Source organism: Phaseolus vulgaris, chromosome 10 (genome assembly GCF_051622355.1).
Source record: "Phaseolus vulgaris cultivar YP4 chromosome 10, ASM5162235v1, whole genome shotgun sequence".
Taxonomy (NCBI): Eukaryota; Viridiplantae; Streptophyta; class Magnoliopsida; order Fabales; family Fabaceae; genus Phaseolus; species Phaseolus vulgaris.
Genome location: NC_143507.1, coordinates 16323126 through 16343004, shown reverse-complemented (window position 1 = coordinate 16343004; position 19879 = coordinate 16323126). Strand labels below are relative to the sequence as shown.

The window sequence follows — 19879 nt, the reverse complement described above, 5'->3', positions numbered from 1 at the left end:
CAAATTTTGTTGTTCAACCTTGATACATAATTGAATCAAATCATTCAAGTCTTGGTAGGGTAAGAGTTCAACTCTATCTCTAATCTCAAGGTTAAGCCCACTTAGAAATCTTGCTATGGTAGTGGATTCAGATTCCCTAATGGAGGTTCTCATCATATATAGTTCCATTTTCTGCCTATATTCCTCTACACTCATGGTCTTTTGTTGGAGTCTTTGGAACTTGTCCGTTAACTCCCTATTGTAATAGGAGGGAATATGGCGGCGTCTTAAAGCTCCCCTAAGATCATTCCAATATTCTATGGGATGGTCTTTATGAAGACGCCTATCTCTCTCAAGGCCCGTCCACCAATACATAGGATTGCCTTGAAAACTTAGAATGGCTAAGGGTACTTTGTTTTCTTCGCTCACTTTGTGACAAGCAAACAATTGTTCTACTTTCACCTCCTAATCTAGATAGATTTCTACATTCTCTTTGCCATGGAAATGAGGTAGATCTACCCTAACCTCTCTAGGGCTTTCTTTCCTTTCTTTTCTAACTCTTCTAGGGGGTGGTTGGTAGTATTAATTGATTTTAAGACTTTGTTCTCCATATGACTCATTGCCCCTAGAGCTAGATGCATACGAAATTTTTTGGATTTGGTGTATTCATCTCTTTCTTTAACCATTTTCAACTCGTCTTGCATCAAAGCAAATTGAGCATCCCTTTCTTTAAGTTGGGCCTCATGTTGCAATTGTCTATATGAAAGTGCTTGAACATCTTGTGCAATTTTTTTCACAAGAGATTTGATGGATGCTCCCTCACTTTCATTAGAATTATGAGAATGAGAAGACATGGTTAAAGTTTTGTGTTATAAGTATTTTACCCCAAAAAAGATAAGGATAGTAATGAAGGTAGTTTTCCAGGAAAGAGAGGTGGATCACTAGGATCTCTTAAGTACCAAGTCTTTCCTTGCCAAAATCTATCCCTCAAAACTTGTCACAAACCTTTTTCTGAGTAATTTACTTAGATCACAAGTAGGAATGAAAAACACAATTTTATGCAAAGAAAACAATGCAAAGCGTTTAACAATACAAAACAAGTAATTAAAGCAAAACAATTAAAGATTAATAACTATAAAACTTTAAAACTAGACGAATCCTAAGGTGAGGCTTCTAGACACTTAGAGCCATTGAAGACACACTCACCGTCTAATACGTAATTATTCCACTAATTAATCAAAGTTGTATGTAATTACAATTCAAAGGAAATACAAGAGACTTGAATTACAAAAGTAAAACTCAAATTTCCTATACTATGCACTCCTTAGCTTTTGTTACTCTTTCTTGTTGCGTTCCAAAATTTGTATGTGTTTGTAATCTTATTTGCTGCAACCCTTTGCCTTAACCTCTTAAGGTTAGTCAATTTAAATCTAAAAAACAGTACCTACTAAGTAGGGATGGACTCACCATAAAGGTTAATTCCAAACTTAACAAGCACCACTTCGGAATTCTTTCACCAAGAATTAGAGGTCAACAAATTTAAAGCAAAGAACATGTACCGACCAGTTCTCGGGCGTCGTTTGACCACTATTAATGATGGGGCCACGTAAGTTGGGTCCCACAAGCGGCGTGGGCCAGTGTCTCGCAAGGCACGTGCGCCAAGGTACCAAAGAGTGGTCAGACGTCGATCACCAGGATGTGCTGATATGTCCTCGGCCGCGTAGAGAGGTCAGACATCGGTGACTCGAATAGCAGAGCTGGGCCACGAGAGAGGATCTTAGACCACACACCAGTTGTCAGTTAGGGAGAAGCTTAAATCACGAGGAGACCATGCATGTGGTGTGGATGACGCATTCAGGCGTAACACAAGTAAAGAGCCACTGGAAGAGATACAACCCGTGAGGGTCACGTTCCAGGGGTGAGCTGCACGCATGGCACGTGAACATCTAGGGCACTCCCAGGACGGATGGCCCCAGAGATTAGGTGCACAAGTTGGTACCCTGGGGGTCATCCCATTAGAGGTTGCACTCCAGTAAGGGAGCCTTACGTGCTAGATTGCCCTAAGAGTGGGTGATAGCAGCGCTAAGGCACATCCCCAGTAAACCTAATTATGGTTAGCGGAATCAGTGGAAACCCTAGGTATATAAAGGGTAGTATCAAACCTAATAAGGTACGCAATTTCATATGCACAGTTTTTACACAAATACACAGAGAGCTTTTTACAGCTTACCTTTATTGTTTCCTAGCCTACACTGACTTGAGCGTCAGAGTGCAAACGACCTCTAGGGAGCCCTTTGTCCTTGTGATTTTAGGTGTTTGATCGAAGAAAAGCACGAACGAAAGCATGGATACTTGGGCGTGTGATCGACGTAGGCGCGCGAAGACAATCGAGTCAACCGGCATGAACATTTGGCGCCCACCGTGCGGCACGATTTAAAACACTGTCCCACTCGCAGGATCAAGAAAGATCAAGAAAAGATCAAGAAAGATTAGAAATAAGAGGCAAGGATCCGTTGCACGAATGGAGGCGAAAGCCTCACCCTACAACAGATCATGGAAACGATGTAGGTTCTCCAAGAAACGGTGGTTGCATCAAGAGTAGATCAAGAGCGCATCCAGATTGATTTGGCTGCGTCGCTGGCAAGAAATGAAGAATTGCAAAGAGCCAATGAAGAATTGCGTAGGGGGTTGCGGAATCAAGGGGGGAACATGAGGCAGAAGATAAAGAACCTACGACGCCACCTAAGGAATTTCCAATGCCATTCTCGCAGACGATCATGATACCAACCACGTTCGTGGGCCCTAAAGCCACCTTCACAGGTGTAGAGGACCCAGAGGCTCACCTCACGGCCTTCCATACACAGATGATGCTAGTTGGGGGTCTGACGTGGTGCGACACAAGTTGTTCATGAGCACGCTGGTGGGCACGACGATGGATTGGTTCATCAGCCTCCCCGATGACCACATAACGTTGTTCGCGTAGCTTTCTAAGTTGTTCAGAGAGCAGTACATCGCGAATCGGGCTCCCCCACCCATTTCTTACGATCTCTTTGACGTAAGACAATACTAGGGAGAGTCCCTGAAGGAATTCCTCAACCGTTTTGGGGCATAGGTGGTGAGGTTAAACACCAAGGATGAAACAATGATGGTGCACGCGTTCAGAAAGGGCATCGTGTCGGGGCCTTTCGGCGAATCACTCATCAGAAACCGCCCCAAAACTTTCGGCGAGATAAGGCGTCGAGCGGTGGCTCATATTGCTGCGGATGGAGAAGTCAACGAGAAGCGCACGTGCGTTGTTCCTACACGCCCACGTGCACCAGGTCGACCTCAACCCTTGAGGGTACATGAGGCAACGACAGAGAAGAGAGCCCCAGCGAAGCAGCAGCCTTACGCCGCCAGGAAGCCCCAAACTAGGGGACGCGCAAGGGAGAATGTACCACCAAGGCACAACTTCGTGGTGGAGCTGAAGGACCTGATCGTTGTCCCCAATATAGCAGAGAGATTGAACTAAGTCTGACAGGAAATTAGGGCCCAACAAGAACGCCTGGTGCGAGTTCCACCAAGCGTTTGGCAACCCCATACGCAACTGCTTGGTGTTGGGACACCAGTTAGATGAGCTGGTGAAGAGCGGTTTCCTGAATGACTACTTGGAAGAGTCATAGGGAGCCCCGAACTCGACAATATCAGGGGAGGATCAGGGGCATGAGATACCCGTGCATGGCGAGGTCCATACTATAGCGGGGGGTTTTTCAGGAGGAGTGATGAGAATCAGAAAGATGTTATCAATAAAAGAAATGGACAAGGGCCAAAGCATTTAAAGTTCTTCTTATTAGTCTTTGCAAAAGATGAGGCCCAAGCCCAAAGCCCAAGCCCAAGAAGGCCCAAGCCCAAGTCCAAACCATGACGGGCAAGGCCAAACATTAAATAAAAGAGCATCATTTGAATGACTCTTGTAGGAGGTGTGGATATTAAATAAATAGGTGTGAATGTATTAGAGAGAGTCACATTGTCCATGTGACTTAGTAGGGGGGTGTAGGTGTAGTTTTTTAGGAGGTGTCATAGTAGAAAAAGGTCACACCTCCCATGTGACTTGTTTTTGGTGGGAATTTCAAATGAGTTTTATTTGAAATTTTCCACCTATTTTTCAGCACCTCTAGGCTATAAATAAGGTGCTTTCCTTTGTAATTTTCAGATTGGAATTTTATAGTAGAGAGACTATACTCAAATTTGGAGAGAAATTGTGAGTCTTGAGTCTTCTTCTTCCTTTGCCTTATCTTGTGAGCAATGGTGAGCTTCAAGTGGCGGCACTCCATCACTTATCTTGGTTCAAGGTTCCAAGTGGCATGAATGGCTTCTTCCAATTCTCAAAATCCAGCAAGCATCTTCCTATAAGTGTTCTTCTTCCTTTTTCTTCAATTTTCCATTTGGTAGTTTTTGATTCCTAGAGTTTTACTTCATTTTCTACCGTTTAATTTTGTGTTTCCAGCATTGTTTCCTTGATTCTGTTTGGTGCAGTAGCTTAGCTTTTCAATTCTGTCCAGTTTTCAATTTGTGTTCTTCCTTTCTTGTTGTTTGATTCCATTTGACAATATATGGACTTCCATATGAGTTTTGGTTGGTGCAAAGTCTTGGTGAGTTCTTGAATTAGAACATTGATCCAATTCTAAGTAAAGTGCCACTATGACCAGCTCAAGTTGCTCCTAAGAATGTCAAAGAATCATGTATTCTTGTAGTTACATTCACATCATGTGGTATCTAGAGTCTAGGCTTGTTTCTTGCTTAAATTTTGAGTTGTATTGCACTTTACATTTCAAGAGCTCTTAAATTCAAGTTGTTTACCATTCTGTTTTAGGATTTATTTTGAGTTTTCTTGCTGTTTTCTTTTGTTACACCATGTGTTTGTGAAAAGGTTTCTAGCACTCATTGTTCATATGAGTATGGCTGCTCTTTTGGAATGGCATTCTCCTTCCTAGAGCTGACCTTAAGCTTCCTTTCACTTGTGGTTATATCTTGTTATATGTCTTTTAATTTTGTAATCATGTCAAGTTTTGTCTTAGTCATGTTATTCCATAATTGTCATTACTTCTAATAGTACTTTTATTGCTTTGATTGTTTCTTGCTTTGGTTACTTTCTGTTTTTTAGTTTATTGCTTGATCCTTTGTGCATTTTCATTTTTAGATTTGAGTTCATGCTTGTATTCTCATTCTATACAAGTTCCTTTACATACTTTCCATTATGTCTTTGTTAGTCATCATACTGTTTTTCATTCCTAAATAGGCTCCTCTGTTTTCTTACAAACGTGCTACTGTTTTCAATTTACTGCAATTAATTGGCTCATAGGAAATTTGTGAAAATTTGGATTTAAATACTTCAAAGTGTTACAAAAGCATAGAAAAAAGAATCACTCAAAAATTCCAAGTACACAAAAAATGATAAATAAAATACGAAAAGTGTACAATACTGCCGAAAAGAATACGGTAATTGGGCAGCAATTTTGAAAACTTTATTTCTCTCAATTGGCTTACTTTTTTTACCTCATTCCAGTGCCATTTTTGAGTTAAGACATTGAAGTTTCGGTGGTTAATTTTTCACATTCCAGTTCGCTTTCAATCGGTACAGTTAAATCTGTAAACATAGCACAGTTTGCTTTAAAAAAAAAAAAAAAAAAATTCCAGTAGCTGTTTTCTGTTTTCTTTAATCTACTCTAGCACTTTTCTTTAGGACTCTTTTTGTGTGCCTTCTTTATTCATTGAGTTCCTTATTTTTCTTGATTGTCTTTCATTCATATTCTTTCTAGTTTGTCATACTTTGCTCTCTGTTTTTGGTTTAGCTTTTATTGTTTCTACCTTTTCTTGCTTGTCTTTTTGTTCTTCTTAAAGTTGTGTGGAGACTTGTTCTTAAGTAAGTTGGTTTGCTGTGACATATTTCACTTGAAGCTACTCCATTCCACAAGAAAGGCTTGGTTGAGGACAGAATATTTTCTTGGAGTGGTTTGAGTGCTTTCTTGGGCATTTTCCAGCAACCTATATCTCATTGTTTTTAATTGTCTAACAAGTTTCTTTCACTGTTTTGTTTTCTGTTTTTGTGTATTTTCTGCTCATGGCTCATTTTTCTAGTGGAGAGTCCTCCAAACCTTGCTCACCTCAAAAGGCAGCTCTCATTGAAGATTTAAAAAATGTTAGACAATCAAATGCACAATATCTTGAAGTGTTGAGCCAAATGGAGACAAGGCTTCGAATTTTAGAAGTACAACGCATGGAGAAAAGATTGTCAAAACTTGAATTGAAGTACGAAAGATCTTCACATTCCAATCATGCAAGACATCATCTCCATGAAGAGAGGCGCCAACATGTGGCTGGCCCTTGTTCTCCTAATGTACAACTTCCTAGCTTTAGTGGTGAAAGTGATCCCAATGTATACTTAGGATGGGAGGCTAAGGTAGAGCAAATTTTTGATGTAAATGGAGTTAGAAATGAGCATAGGGTTAGATTAGCTTCTTTAAAATTTTTAGATTTTGCCAAGAAATGGTGGCATAACATTGTAATGGACATTGGATATCACAAGAGACCTCCCGTGGTTTCTTGGAATGATTTGAAAGAGTGTATGCGCGTGAGGTTTGTTCCTCCTTTTAGGAAGGAACACTTGTTGAAGTTCCAAAGGCTTCATCAAGGACATAGGATGGTAGATGAATATTTTCAAGAATTTGAAACATCTTTGATTAAAATGAATATGCATGTTAATGAAGAATCAAAGATAAAATAGTTTGTAAGTGGTTTACGAAGAGAAATTAAAGATTTGGTAAAACTACATGAGTATACTTCTTTAAAGAAAGTGTTTCACTTAGCCATTAAGGTAGAATCACACCTTTTGAAAACAACTTTCAAAAATACTCATGATGATAGTTTCTACAACTCTTCTAGGAAGGATGCAACCAAAGTTTCTACTCAAAATTCTCCTTCAAATTTTTGCAAAGAAACCACTTCTTCCCAACAAGTTTCTACCTAAAATCCTTCTACCCCTAAGTCATCCACCAAAACTTTAAAAACCAAATGTTTTAAATGTTTAAGTTTTGAGCATATAGCTGCCAATTGTCCAAATAAACAACCAACAAAGTTAAATGAGGTAAAGCAAGACCAATTTACCATAAACAACAAAAGCGAAAATGAAAGAGAAAGAGAAGGACAAGATAAATTAGGCCTCATTCCTTTACCTCCAAGGTTTTTTCCTTCCTTATCTTTTTCATTACCCAAGGTTCCTACTCATACACCATATTGGATAAAGAATGTTAAGGATGAATTTTTCATACATTCTAGATTTCCAAATAAATTCATTTCTAATCAATCTTTTCCAACATGGGCTATGTATAGGACATCTTTTTCTGAACTCCCAACATTTCAATGTACTAAGTCATGTTTGCCTATTTCTTCTTGTATTCTCTTATCTAATTGCAAACTGACTTTGTTTTATGCAGGAGTACTGAATTCGTGGACGAATTCTCTCCAACTTGGGGAGTATGAAGAGAATCAGAAAGATGTTATCAATAGAAGAAATGGACAAGGGCCAAAGCATTTAAAGTTCTTCTTATTAGTCTTTGCAAAAGATGAGGCCCAAGCCCAAAGCCCAAGCCCAAGAAGGCCCAAGCCCAAGTCCAAACCATGACGGGCAAGGCCAAACATTAAATAAAAGAGCATCATTTGAATGACTCTTGTAGGAGGTGTGGATATTAAATAAATAGGTGTGAATGTATTAGAGAGAGTCACATTGTCCATGTGACTTAGTAGGGGGGTGTAGGTGTAGTTTTTTAGGAGGTGTCATAGTAGAAAAAGGTCACACCTCCCATGTGACTTGTTTTTGGTGGGAATTTCAAATGAGTTTTATTTGAAATTTCCCACCTATTTTTCAGCACCTCTAGGCTATAAATAAGGTGCTTTCCTTTGTAATTTTTAGATTGGAATTTTATAGTAGAGAGACTATACTCAAATTTGGAGAGAAATTGTGAGTTTTGAGTCTTCTTCTTCCTTTGCCTTATCTTGTGAGCAATGATGAGCTTCAAGTGGCGGCACTCCATCACTTATCTTGGTTCAAGGTTCCAAGTGGCGTGAATGGCTTCTTCCAATTCTCAAAATCCAGCAAGCATCTTCCTATAAGTGTTCTTCTTCCTTTTTTTTCAATTTTCCATTTGGTAGTTTTTGATTCCTAGAGTTTTACTTCATTTTCTACCGTTTAATTTTGTGTTTCCAACATTGTTTCCTTGATTCTGTTTGGTGCAGTATCTTAGCTTTTCAATTCTGTCCAGTTTTCAATTTGTGTTCTTCCTTTCTTGTTGTTTGATTCCATTTGACAATATATGGACTTCCATATGAGTTTTGGTTGGTGCAAAGTCTTGGTGAGTTCTTGAATTAGAACATTGATCCAATTCTAAGTAAAGTGCCACTATGACCAGCTCAAGTTGCTCCTAAGAATGTCAAAGAATCATGTATTCTTGTAGTTACATTCACATCAAGGAGGGTGCACCGCTTCTCAGCGGAAGAAGTATGCACGAGCAGTGATGTCGGTAGAAGCGCAAGAGGCAGACGACGCCCTTGACATCGACCTTGTCTTCACCGGGGCCGACCTCCGAGATGTTGTCCCCCACGACAATGACCTGGTGGTGATCTCAGTAGTGACCGCAGGGAGAAAGGTACACCATGTGCTGATGGACCAGGGAAGCTCGGCAGACGTGATGTTCTGGACGACCTTCAACAAGTTGCAATTGTCCCCCGACCTACTAAGGCCTTATACTGGCTGCCTGTACGGCTTCGCGGGAGACCAGGTGGAGGTGCGTGGGCACTTGGAGTTGAGGACCACCTTCACAGATGGTGTCGCGTCCCGTACGGAGAACATCAGGTACCTCATCATCAATGCCCCCTCTGCATATAACGTACTGTTGGGTAGACTTACGTTGAACAGGCTGAGGGCGTTGGCGTCGAAGAAGCACATGAAGATGAAGCTGTATGACTTGGGAGGGAAGGTGATTACGATCAAGTCAGATCAGAAGGAAGCTAAGAGGTGTTATGAGAACAACCTCAAGACGAAGAGAGGGGTATTCATGGTCACCACCAGGGCCCCAAGTGAAGAAGGGATCGCCCCAGTAGAGATTGCCCGAGTAGAGATTGCCCGAGCAGAGATCGCCCAGGAGAGGCGACCTGAACCAGCAGGGGAAGTCCTGGAGAGGGAGATTGGAGGTAGGACGTTCAAGCTTGGCAAATCACTGGGCCAAGTAGCACAGGACCAGATCGCCAAGGTCATAGCACGACATCTGGATGCCTTTGCATGGTCCGCCTCGGACATGTCAGGCATAGACCCAGACTTCCTGTGCCACCGCCTCACCATGGACCCCAAGGTCATGCCAGTCCGTCAGAGAAGAAGGAAGTTCAATGAAGAGAGGCGGCAGGTCATCAAAGAAGATACGAAGAAGTTGCTGAGCGCCGACCACATAAGGGAGATCCAGTACCCTGAGTTGTTGGCCAACGTGGTCTTGGTGAAGAAGGCCAACGGGAAGTGGAGAATGTACGTTGACTTCACCGACCTCAACAAAGCATACCCGAAGAACTCCTATCCTCTACCAAGAATCGACGCCTTGGTAGACGGTGCCGCGGGCTGCAAGATGCTCAGCTTCCTGGATGCTTTTTTTTGGGTACAACCAGATCAAGATGCACCCCAGAGACGAGTGCAAGACAACGTTCATGACAAAGTTGTCTTGTTACTGTTATACAGTGATGCCCTTTGGGCTCAAGAATGCAGGCGCCACCTACCAGAGGCTAATGGATAAAGTGCTCGTGCCCATGATAGGGCGAAATGTGCAAGCCTACATGGACGACATGGTGGTGACCTCGCAAGTGAAAGATCAGCATGTGGCTGACTTAAAAAAGCTATTTACAACAATAGCCAAGTACAGACTGAAGCTGAACCCCGAGAAGTGCGTGTTCAGAGTGGAAGCGGGTAAGTTCTTGGGTTTCCTTCACACCGAGCATGGGATAGAGGCAAACCCCCGAGAAGTGCGCTACAATCCTTGCGATGAGAAGCCCAATCTCAGTAAAGGAGGTGCAACAGCTGACTGGGCGGATGACCGCTCTGTCCAGACTTGTATCAGCTGGAGGAGACAAGGGTCACCCTTACTTCCAGTGTCTGAGGAGGAATAACAGGTTTTTCTGGACCGGGGAGTGCGAAGAGGCGTTCCTCAAGCTGAAGGAGTACCTGACCAGTCCTCCAGTGTTGTGCAAACCACAACTAGGTTCTCCGCTCCGCCTGTACTTCACTGTGACGGAGTGGGCAATCAGTTCGATCCTCGTGCAGGAGTAGGACCAAGTGCAAAGGCCTATATACTTTGTGAGCAAAGTATTGCAAGGGCCTGAGGTAAGGTACCAGGCCCTAGAGAAGGCGGCTCTGGCGGTGGTGTTCTCAGCTAAGAGACTTCGCCATTACTTTCAAAGCTTTACAGTGGTGGTAATGACAAACCTGCCTATTCACAAGGTCCTGCAGAAACGGAATGTGGCGGGAAGGATGGTACGATGGGCAATGGAAATCTCAGAGTTCGATGTCCAGTACGAGCCCCGAGGTCCTATCAAAGGTCAAGTTTACGCAGATTTCGTGGTAGAGCTCTCCTAGGCAGATGCACACCAAGAGGAAGCCAACTTTCGGTGGATGCTCTCTGTAGACGGGTCCTCTAACCAACAAGGCAGCGGGGCAGGCGTCATCTTGGAGGGATCAAACGGGCTATTGATCAAGCAGGCCTTACGGTTCGCCTTCAAGGCCAATAATAATCAGGCGGAGTACGAAGCCCTCATCGCAGGCATGTTGTTGGCGAAGGAGATGGGAGCGCGGAGCCTGTTAGCGAAGAGTGAGTCCCTATTAGTCACAGGTCAGGTGATTGGTGAATACCAAGCCAAGGACCCTCAGATGGCTGCCTACCTAGGGTATGTCCAGATTCTGAAGGGGTCATTCGCGGTGTTCGAGTAGGTGCATGTCCCAAGAGAGCAGAATGCCCGAGATGACTAGCTAGCTAAGCTCACTAGTTCAGGCAAGGGGGGCAGGAAGAGGACAGTCATACAGGAAACCTTGAAGACACCTCAAAAATTCACCGTAGATAATTGGGTGGGGGTGCATCAGTCAGCACGACAAGAGGAGGGGCGAGGAGTCATCAGTCATTGACTCAGGAAACACTGCAAACTCCCAAGGTAAGCCTGTATCCAGTCCTGGGGGTGGAATCAATGCTGGTTTGCCTGGTCGAACAAGGAGACACCTGGATGACGCCCTAAAAGCGCTACCTGGCCGATGGGATACTCCCGCTAGAACCCACAGAATCCAGGAAAATCAAGAAAAATTCTGCCAAGTACACTCTCATTAACGGAGAGCTGTACAGACATGGGTTCACCCACCCAATCTTGGTATGTGTAAGCGGAGACCAATGCGTACGGATAATGGCAAAGCTTCACGAAGGGGTATGTGGGAGTCACATCGGTGGACGATCTCTAGCATCAAAGGCCATTCGTGCAGGATACTATTGGCCAACCGTAAGGGAAGACTGCACGAGGTACGCACAACAGTGCAAGCAGTGTCAACAGCATGCTGACTGGCACAAGGCGCCGCCAGAGGAGCTCAGATCGATTTATAGCCCTTGGCCTTTTCATACATGGGGATTTGATATCCTGGGACCTTTTCCTTTGGCGATAAGGCATATGAAGTACCTCGTCGTCGCCATAGAGTACTTCACGAAGTGGATCGAGGTTGAGCCTGTGACCCAGATCACGGCCCACAAGATCACGCACTTCGTGTGGAAGAGTATAGTGTGCTGCTTCGGGGTACCGAAACGCTTGGTTTCTGACAATGGCACACAGTTCGCAAGTCAACAGCTGGGCAAGTTATGCTCAGAAGTCGGAATAAAGCAGGTGTTCGCATCAGCCGAGCACCCCAGACAAACGGGCAGGTCGAGTCTGCCAACAGAGTCCTGCTCAGAGGTCTGAAGAGGAGGCTCGAGAAGGCCAAAGGAACTTGGGCAGAGGAGGTTCCTAGAATAGTGTGGGCTTACCACACCACTCCCCAGTCCACCACCAGAGAGACACCATTCAGTTTCGTGTATGGGTCGAACGCGATGATCCCAATAGAGATCCAGGAGAGCTCGCCACGCTTCCAGAACTTCGTAGATGAAAAGTCCAACGAAGAGAGAAAGGTGAACCTGGACCTACTGGACGAAGTCAGGGAGGAAGCGAGAATTAAGGCTGAAGCATTGAAGAGAAGGGTGGAGTACAAGTACAGCTCGAAGCTGAAACCTCGTCAGTTCCAGGTCGCCGACCTGGTGATGTGGAAGGCCCACCCGTATCAGCTAGAGAACAAGTTGTCCCCCAAGTGGACTGGTTCTTTCAGAGTGATAGAGGCCCTTGGGAATGGAGCATACAGGCTTGAAACGCTAGAGGGAGGTGCGATTCCTCGTACATGGAATGCGACCAACCTCAAGTTTTATTTTAGTTGAACAGTAACATTGTACATTGTTCTTAGGGGACACTTTTTTTCCCTTATAAGGGTTTTTTAATGAGGTCACCCAATAAATTTTGATTGAAGTATGTTCTCGAATTTTTGTACAATGCAGTTACGAACTGTTCACCTTGCGTTAGAGGTCTCGAGAGCGGGAAAGGTAGGTTCGTAGAGAACACCTCCCCCCTCGAGTGAGAACGCCAAGGCTGAACAAAATAGTTTGCCAGTTAAATCCTCCTCGCCTTTGAGCGAACATGAGGTCAGGTACGAACTGTTCACCTTGCGTTAGAGGTCTCGAGAGCGGGAAAGGTAGGTTCGTAGAGAACACTTTCCCCCTCGAGTGAGAACACCAAGGCTGAACGAAATAGTTCGCCAGTTAAATCGTCCTCGCCTTTGAGCGAAGATGAGGTCAGGTACGAACTGTTCACCTTGCATTAGAGGTCTCGAGAGCGGGAAAGGTAGGTTCGTAGAGAACACTTTCCCCCTCGAGTGAGAACGCCAAGGCTGAACGAAATAGTTCGCCAGTTAAATCCTCCTCGCCCTTGAGTGAAGATGAGGTCAGGTACGAACTATTCACCTTGCGTTAGAGGTCTCGAGAGCGGGAAAGGTAGGTTCGTAGAGAACACCTCCCCCCTCGAGTGAGAACGCCAAGGCTGAACAAAATAGTTCGCCAGTTAAATCATCCTCGCCTTTGAGCGAAGATGAGGTCAGGTACAAACTGTTCACCTTGCGTTAGAGGTCTCGAGAGCGGGAAAGGTAGGTTCGTAGAGAACACTTTCCCCCTCGAGTGAGAACGCCAAGGCTGAACGAAATAATTCGCCAGTTAAATCCTCCTCGCCCTTGAGTGAAGATGAGGTCAGGTACGAACTGTTCACCTTGCGTTAGAGGTCTCGAGAGCGGGAAAGGTAGGTTCGTAGAGAACACCTCCCCCCTCGAGTGAGAACGCCAAGTCTGAATGAAATAGTTCGCTAGTTAAATCCTCCTCGCCTTTGAGCGAAGATGAGGTTAATTACGAACCCGTTCCCTTGCGTTAGAGGTCTCGAGCGGAGGAAGGGAAGATTCATGGAGAATGCCTTTCCCCCTCGAGTGAGAACGCCAAGGTCAAACGAAATGGTTCACTAGAGAAATCCTCCTTCGCCTTTGAGCGAAGGTAAGGTCAGATATGAACTTTTCCCTTGCGTTAGAGGTTTCGGGACTGGGAAGGGTATGTTCGCAGAGAACACCCCCCCCCCCCCACCTCGAGTGAGAGCGCCAAGGTTGAATGAAACAGTTCACCAGTGAAATCCTCCTTCGCCTTTTGAGCGAAGACGATCGCTTGGGTTAGAGGTCTTGATGGTGGGATAGGTAGGTTCGGGAAGAACGCTGCCCCCCATCGAGTGAGAACGCCAAGGCCGAACGAAATAGTTCACCAGATAAATCCTCTTCCGCCTTTGAGTGGAGAGGAGACCAGTTAGAAGTTTTCCCTTGGGTTAGAAGTCTCGAGAGAGGGGAAGGTAGGTCCTCAGCGAACACCTCCCCCCTCGAGTGAGAACGCCTAAGCTAAATAGCCCAGTTCACAACTAAATTCCCCCTTGACTTTGCACAACAAGGAAGAGGTCAGATAGAGGGTCTCACCTTCTCAGGCTTTATGAAACAAGTTCGAAGGGTGATTCTCATAAGTTCCCTCACCTTTTGCGTAGGGGGATGAGATCAGTTACAGGTTAGTACGCGAACCCTCACTGCCTATGAAGGAGCCTACGGTAGGGTCTGGGTAGAGAAGCGTGCTACCTAAGGTACAAGTGTTGGTCAAAGGCGTTGTTAATAGCGTCAGCGCGAGGTCCAACAATTAGTAGTCGAAGACGAAGAGCGTAAGTTAAGCGAAATAGAATAGCAGCATTCAAACAGACTAAGATCGATAAAGTTAAGGCAGTTAAAGGACACAAACAGATGTAAGTAAATAAAGCATTCATAAGAAATAAAGATTGTTTGATAGAAGACCGAGTACAGTTTAAGATGGTGGTGCCCTGGGCACGATCTGTCCATCCACAACTTGGTTCGATGTTGCGAAGGGGGAGGCGTCCATCTCAAGATGCGCACAGGAATCCTGAGTAAGGGTGTCCTCGGACCCCGCGGCATATGCATCAGCCGCATCCTCAATCAGTTCAGCCTCAACTTGCTTGAACTTCTCAGCTTGTTGAGTGAGCTCAGCCTCCACGCGACCAAGCTGCACTTCCTGATTAGTGGCTCTTTCTTCAAGCTTGGCCATCTTGGCCTTAGTCGCCTCAGCCCTTTTCCAGCTCCACCGCCCTGGTGCGCAAGGGCAAGACCTTTTACTCGAGATCGGTGTACTCTTGACCTTTGTCGAATACTCGTTTCTTGATCTCCTTCTTAGTCTGGCGGAGACTGCTTATCTCTTGATCCGCGGTTTTCCGGTTGGTAAAGATGAAGACCAGCTGGGCCTGTTCCTCCTTCTTTTTCTCCTCTGCCAGTATCCAGAATTTCACAATTTTTCTTCAACGGATTTTAATTTGATAAGTAAAAACAGCCAGCACAAAATTAAAACAGAGTGATCCTAATCCTGGAATTAAAAACAGTCTGAAGAAACTTCAAGAGCATAATGGAATTGATGTATAGAATTTGTATGGATCTAACACACAAATATGAACTCAAATCTAAAAGGAAAAAAGCACCAAAGGATCAAACAATTTCAGAATAAAAAACTGGACTCAAAGCAAATCAAGCAACCAAAAATATCAAAAACAGCACTACATGAAATTGATGACAATTTAGGAGAAACATGACTTGACAAAACATAATTGGATTCAAAAATCAAAATGACTCAAATGAACATAATATGAACCGATTAAAATTGCAATAAAGACTCAATTAAACCAAAAACAGAACAATAACACAAATCTATATGGAATCCTACATAAAATTTGCAAAATAGAAGCTCAAGAACAAATTGAACATGAATGCACCGATTGGATTAAACCAAAATAGCATCTAACATAAAAACAAACTAAAAAACAACAAGACAATCAAGGATTCATGAAGAACAACATGGAATTGAATGAACACAAAAAAAAAACGAAATAAGGCATTTATCTCTTGAAGACCATGGCTCTAGATACCAAATGATAGAGAAGTGCCTTCATGATTTGTAGAATTGTTGGTGATTGGCGGAAGCTTTATGGAGTGTAAGCGAAACAAGGTCCTCCTAGGAGCTATGGTGACCTTGAAGGTGCATGTTAGGTAGGGATTGAGAGTGGTGAGGCCATCTCTCTTTGGTAAGGGGGAAATTTGAAGATCAATAGTCTAACCTAAGAGGTTTTTGGGCAAGAAGTGAAATTGGCACAATTTGTCAGCAATTCACTAAGTATATAATCTTGCAAATACATGAGCTAAGCCCTCTTATTTATAGTGTTTAAAGGGCTGGAAATTCAAAAGAAAGTGGAGGGAAATTCAAATGAATTCCCTTCCAAAAGTAGCGCCTAAATGAGCACATGGGGAGGGGTGTGTCTAGTTTGTAAGCTCACCCCCTCCATGGGCTTTCTAGATCGGCCTTGTAAATTTAGAGGTTTTTAGAAACTCTAAGTTTACCTAGGTTGGTGTTTTTAGGTGCCAAAATTAATTCTAAGAAAAATTACAAATAAAGTTCCTATACTAATTTTGACAAGAAATTAAAGTCTACTCTAAACTAGAGTTTATGGCATTTGAACATGTAAAAGAACGTCCTATTGGATCCTTTTGGCCATAAATCTAGTGGTTGACCTAATTTGACATGTTGGTGGCCTTTCAATGGAGTTGGTGTTGGGGTCTCTTCCATCACAAAGGGAGGGAGAGACACTAAAAGACTATCTAAATAGGTTCTATGCGGTCACAGTGAGACTTCAAACACACGATGAAGAGATGATGGTTGCCACTTTCATACAAGGGATGACAGTAGGGTCGTTCAACGATTCGTTAATTAGGAATCCAGCAGAGACATTCCCCGAGGTACGTGAACGAGCTTTCGCTCACATTGAGGCGAAAGAGGCCGTGCTCAGGAAGAATGACAGTTCACGCTCAAAGCAACCTAGGCCTAAGGAGAGCAACTGAGATCGATCCCTAAGGGCTAATCAAAGGCCAAGTGTACGTAAACTTTATGGTGGAACTTTCATCCAAGGACTCTCAGCCTGATCCTAATGACTTCCAATGGGTCCTTTCGGTAGATGGATCCTCCAACCAATAAGGGAGTGGAGCTGGGGTCCTTTTAGAAGGACCAAACGGGCTCTTAATCGAGCAAGTCCTCAAGTTTGCATTTAAAGCAAGCAACAATCAAGCTAAGTATGAAGCCTTGATAGCAGGGATGTTGCCAGCCAAAGAGTTGGGAGCTCAGTGATGAGGAGTTTAGTTGATCTGGTATATGGTGAAGATGATCGAGCCTGGGATAGGTGTAACTACCTAAATAGGCACCCTATGAAGTAAGGCATCATGAAATTGATGCAGTAATCATACCAAGGGCCGCTCAGTAAGGGGGCCGGAGTTATTCGTGAGATTCAACTTGAGGTAAAGATTGTCCTAACCCTTAATGCATCACTTACTTAAAGGTAGACGTTTTACCAAGGTAAGCAAATTATTGCTTTACGCTTAAGTTAGCAGAAATTTGTTATATTGGTTGTGTTAAGGTGAAAAGAATGAGTTAAGCATTGAGGCACACATTTGTATACAAAAGAAGGTCTAGAAATGCTAAGGAAAAGAGAAACACGCATAAATTGTTCAAAGGATCATAAAGTCAAGTAAGTGTGGCAAGCCAATAAATATTACAGTACATAGCTATTATGAAAGTTAAGTTTGTCCTCTCTCAGTTCGCCGTCGACCACGGTTTTGCCCGGGTCCAGTGCAGAAAGGTCCATGGTAGAATGGACTACTGTTCCTTGCTCTAGGGCAATTTCAAAGATGGCTAAGAAGGATCGAGTAACGTCATCTTTGAAAGACTCATTCATCTTGTTGGAGTCTTCTTCTTTATGAGCCATCTCTTTCTTTAGGTTTTCTATCTCGCCTAGAAGCTTGTCCTTCTCTTCGGATAGGGCCAGTGCCTTTTGGGTCTTCTCGGTATAGAGATGCTAAGCTTTTTGGTGTAGGCCATTACGTCGACTGATCTCCACTTGAAGGTCGTCCATTTCTTGGCTGAGTTCCATGATCTCCTTACTTTTGTGGTCTTCGGACACTTTGCGATCTTCCACTTTGTCATCGGCCAGGTAAGCCAAGGAAAAAGCTTGGCTGAATTTAAGGAGTCGCGATGAAGGGAGTCTTCGTCATGGATTGATAACCTGTTTTTGTCTTCGTGGGGTAGAAAGAAAGCCTTACCATGAGCAAGGTCTTCGAAGTCAGCATCCCATAAGCTTTTTTTGCATGAACTTTCAGCCTCACACTCTTGGATGGTAACAACCTTCTAGTGTGGAGCTCGACCATCCGAGTTGGAGTGTTCAGGGAGAGGAGCTGCCTCTCGCCTTTTTCTCTTGAAAACAAGGCCTGAGTTGGTTTGCTTGTCCTTGTCAGAGGGGACTGGAGCAACCTCGGCATGGGCCTTCCTTTTTGGTGCCAACGATTCCTTGCTCATACGGGAAGCTACTCTCATATTTCTAACGCGCTCAACCATCTCTGCTTTGCCAATGTTCGAAAACATCCTTTCTACAAAGAATAAGACAAGTAAGTGGTTAATAACAGTGGTATAGGTACCTTTACAAGGGAAGGAAATGAGAAGTACCAGTATAGGCCTTCAAGGCGTCAGGGAGATACTCTTTAGTTAGTAGATAAGAGGTGTTAAAGACAACCTTCAAACTTGTCAAAAATTCACATATACCCTGGTCTTTTGGAGACAAATCTTCTAAGCGCCAAACACCTTAGAATTTAGGCTCAAGGGTCCAATACAGGGGAAATCAACCCATAAGGGTTGGATCTCTTGTTGAAGCTCAGAATTTAAGAAATTTACCTTTAAAATTTTTGTATGAAGGCTGGAAGAGGGTAAGCAAAGGTCTTCCAGGGGCACCGTTCAAGGACACCCACAGTTTACTACTCATGTGTTTACCCTCAAAGAAATAAAGAAAAACTTCCATAGTTGGTGAGATGCCAAGCTGTGAACACAAAATAATAAAAGCTCGGATGAATGCCCAGTTATTCAGATGTAGCTGGGAAGGAGCTACATTAAGCTCGATCAGTATCTCCTTTTAAAAAATGGATAGGGGAAGACGAAGGAGAACCTTCTTGAAAAAGGTGGCGTAAAACTAGAAAAATGGACCATCGAAGTCCGATGACTCATCACAGTAAATAGGTTCCCCCTCCCTACACTCCACAATTTTTACACATCCCTCATATTTTTTACTCATGGCACACCCGTTTTCTCTCAACTTCCTGAGACATAAATGGGTAGTGTAATAAGAAACCTCTTTTAAAAGCTCTTTTTTGGCCTAGGGATACATTTAACCATAATCCATTGCAGATATAGCTAGAACGTAGGTATAAACACAAACAAAATACAAGCACAATTTAGAACAAGAAAAGAAAGCGAATCAAAATAAGATTACAGTTTAGGCAATGCAATCAGTAAGATGAACAAGTAATTGGAAATAGAGATTAGTGGGGAAAAATACCTGGTGTGACGGAGGTGGGTGATAGCTCGACGGTGAGAAGGAGTGTGCGAAGAAAGTTTTTGAGTAAGAGAAAGTTTTGACAGTGGAAGTTTACGTAATGGATAAGGGAGGAAAAATGGGTTTTTAATTATTTGATAGAAGGAGATGAAGCGGCAGCGCTTCCTCGTCGTTGATACACGTGCCACGTGGACGCTCTAGATTTAGTGTGGTGGGATGTCTCATCAGGAAACACTTTGGTAACCGCGCCTCACCTACCCTCTGCGAAAGCGACATGTCAGTTTCCAACACTAGAAAGACTCTTCGCCTAGTCAAGCTCAGCTCGAACCTGGGGGGCTAGTGTATTGGACAGGAGTGCTCGGGACCTCGGTCCAAGCGTTTAGGTCAGCTCAGTTTTTAGGCAAATATGGGCCCAAAGGGTGGCCCATGAGCTTGACCCAGATGCTAATAAAGAGCTAAAAAAAGATAGTTAAAATAAAGGTGCACGTAAAATGTTTTATTGTTGTTAACCACTCGAGAATAAAGGTGCACGTAAACAATATGTTTTTCTGTTATAATTATATGCTTTCTGTTGAGATTGTATTTTCATTAGTGAAAACTGTTGAAGGGATATCTATAAAAGGGGTTTGAGACCCCGAGTAAAGGTACGCTATTTCTGAATACTTAAGACTAAAACTGATTTGATATCTTGAATGCTCTCACTGACTTGATCGTCAGAGTGTGATCAACAGGTAGAGCCCCCTTTGTCCCAACAAAGCGGCATCCCAGAGCAACAATT

The 19879-nt window shown here is 43.6% G+C and overlaps 1 protein-coding gene across 1 annotated transcript; it reads left to right on the top strand.

Moving 5' to 3' along the window:
• Positions 1–8702: 8702 nt before the first annotated feature.
• LOC137817843 (uncharacterized) lies at positions 8703–9965 on the top strand. The gene is made up of 3 exons (XM_090296080.1): positions 8703–9204; positions 9316–9529; positions 9908–9965. The coding sequence occupies exons 1-3, from the start codon at positions 8703–8705 to the stop codon at positions 9963–9965; spliced, it is 774 nt and encodes a 257-aa protein (XP_090152206.1).
• The last annotated feature ends 9914 nt before the right edge of the window (positions 9966–19879 follow it).

What these genes read in the sequence shown, in the direction of transcription:
- LOC137817843 (XM_090296080.1), top strand. Translation starts at nt 8,703, where the DNA reads ATGTTCTGGACGACCTTCAACAAGTTGCAATTGTCCCCCGACCTACTA. An exon ending in CCTGGAGAGGGAGATTGGAG is followed by an intron (nt 9,205 to 9,315) that starts GTAGGACGTTCA and finishes CGGACATGTCAG; the next exon opens with GCATAGACCCAGACTTCCTG. An exon ending in GCCAACGGGAAGTGGAGAAT is followed by an intron (nt 9,530 to 9,907) that starts GTACGTTGACTT and finishes TTACAACAATAG; the next exon opens with CCAAGTACAGACTGAAGCTG.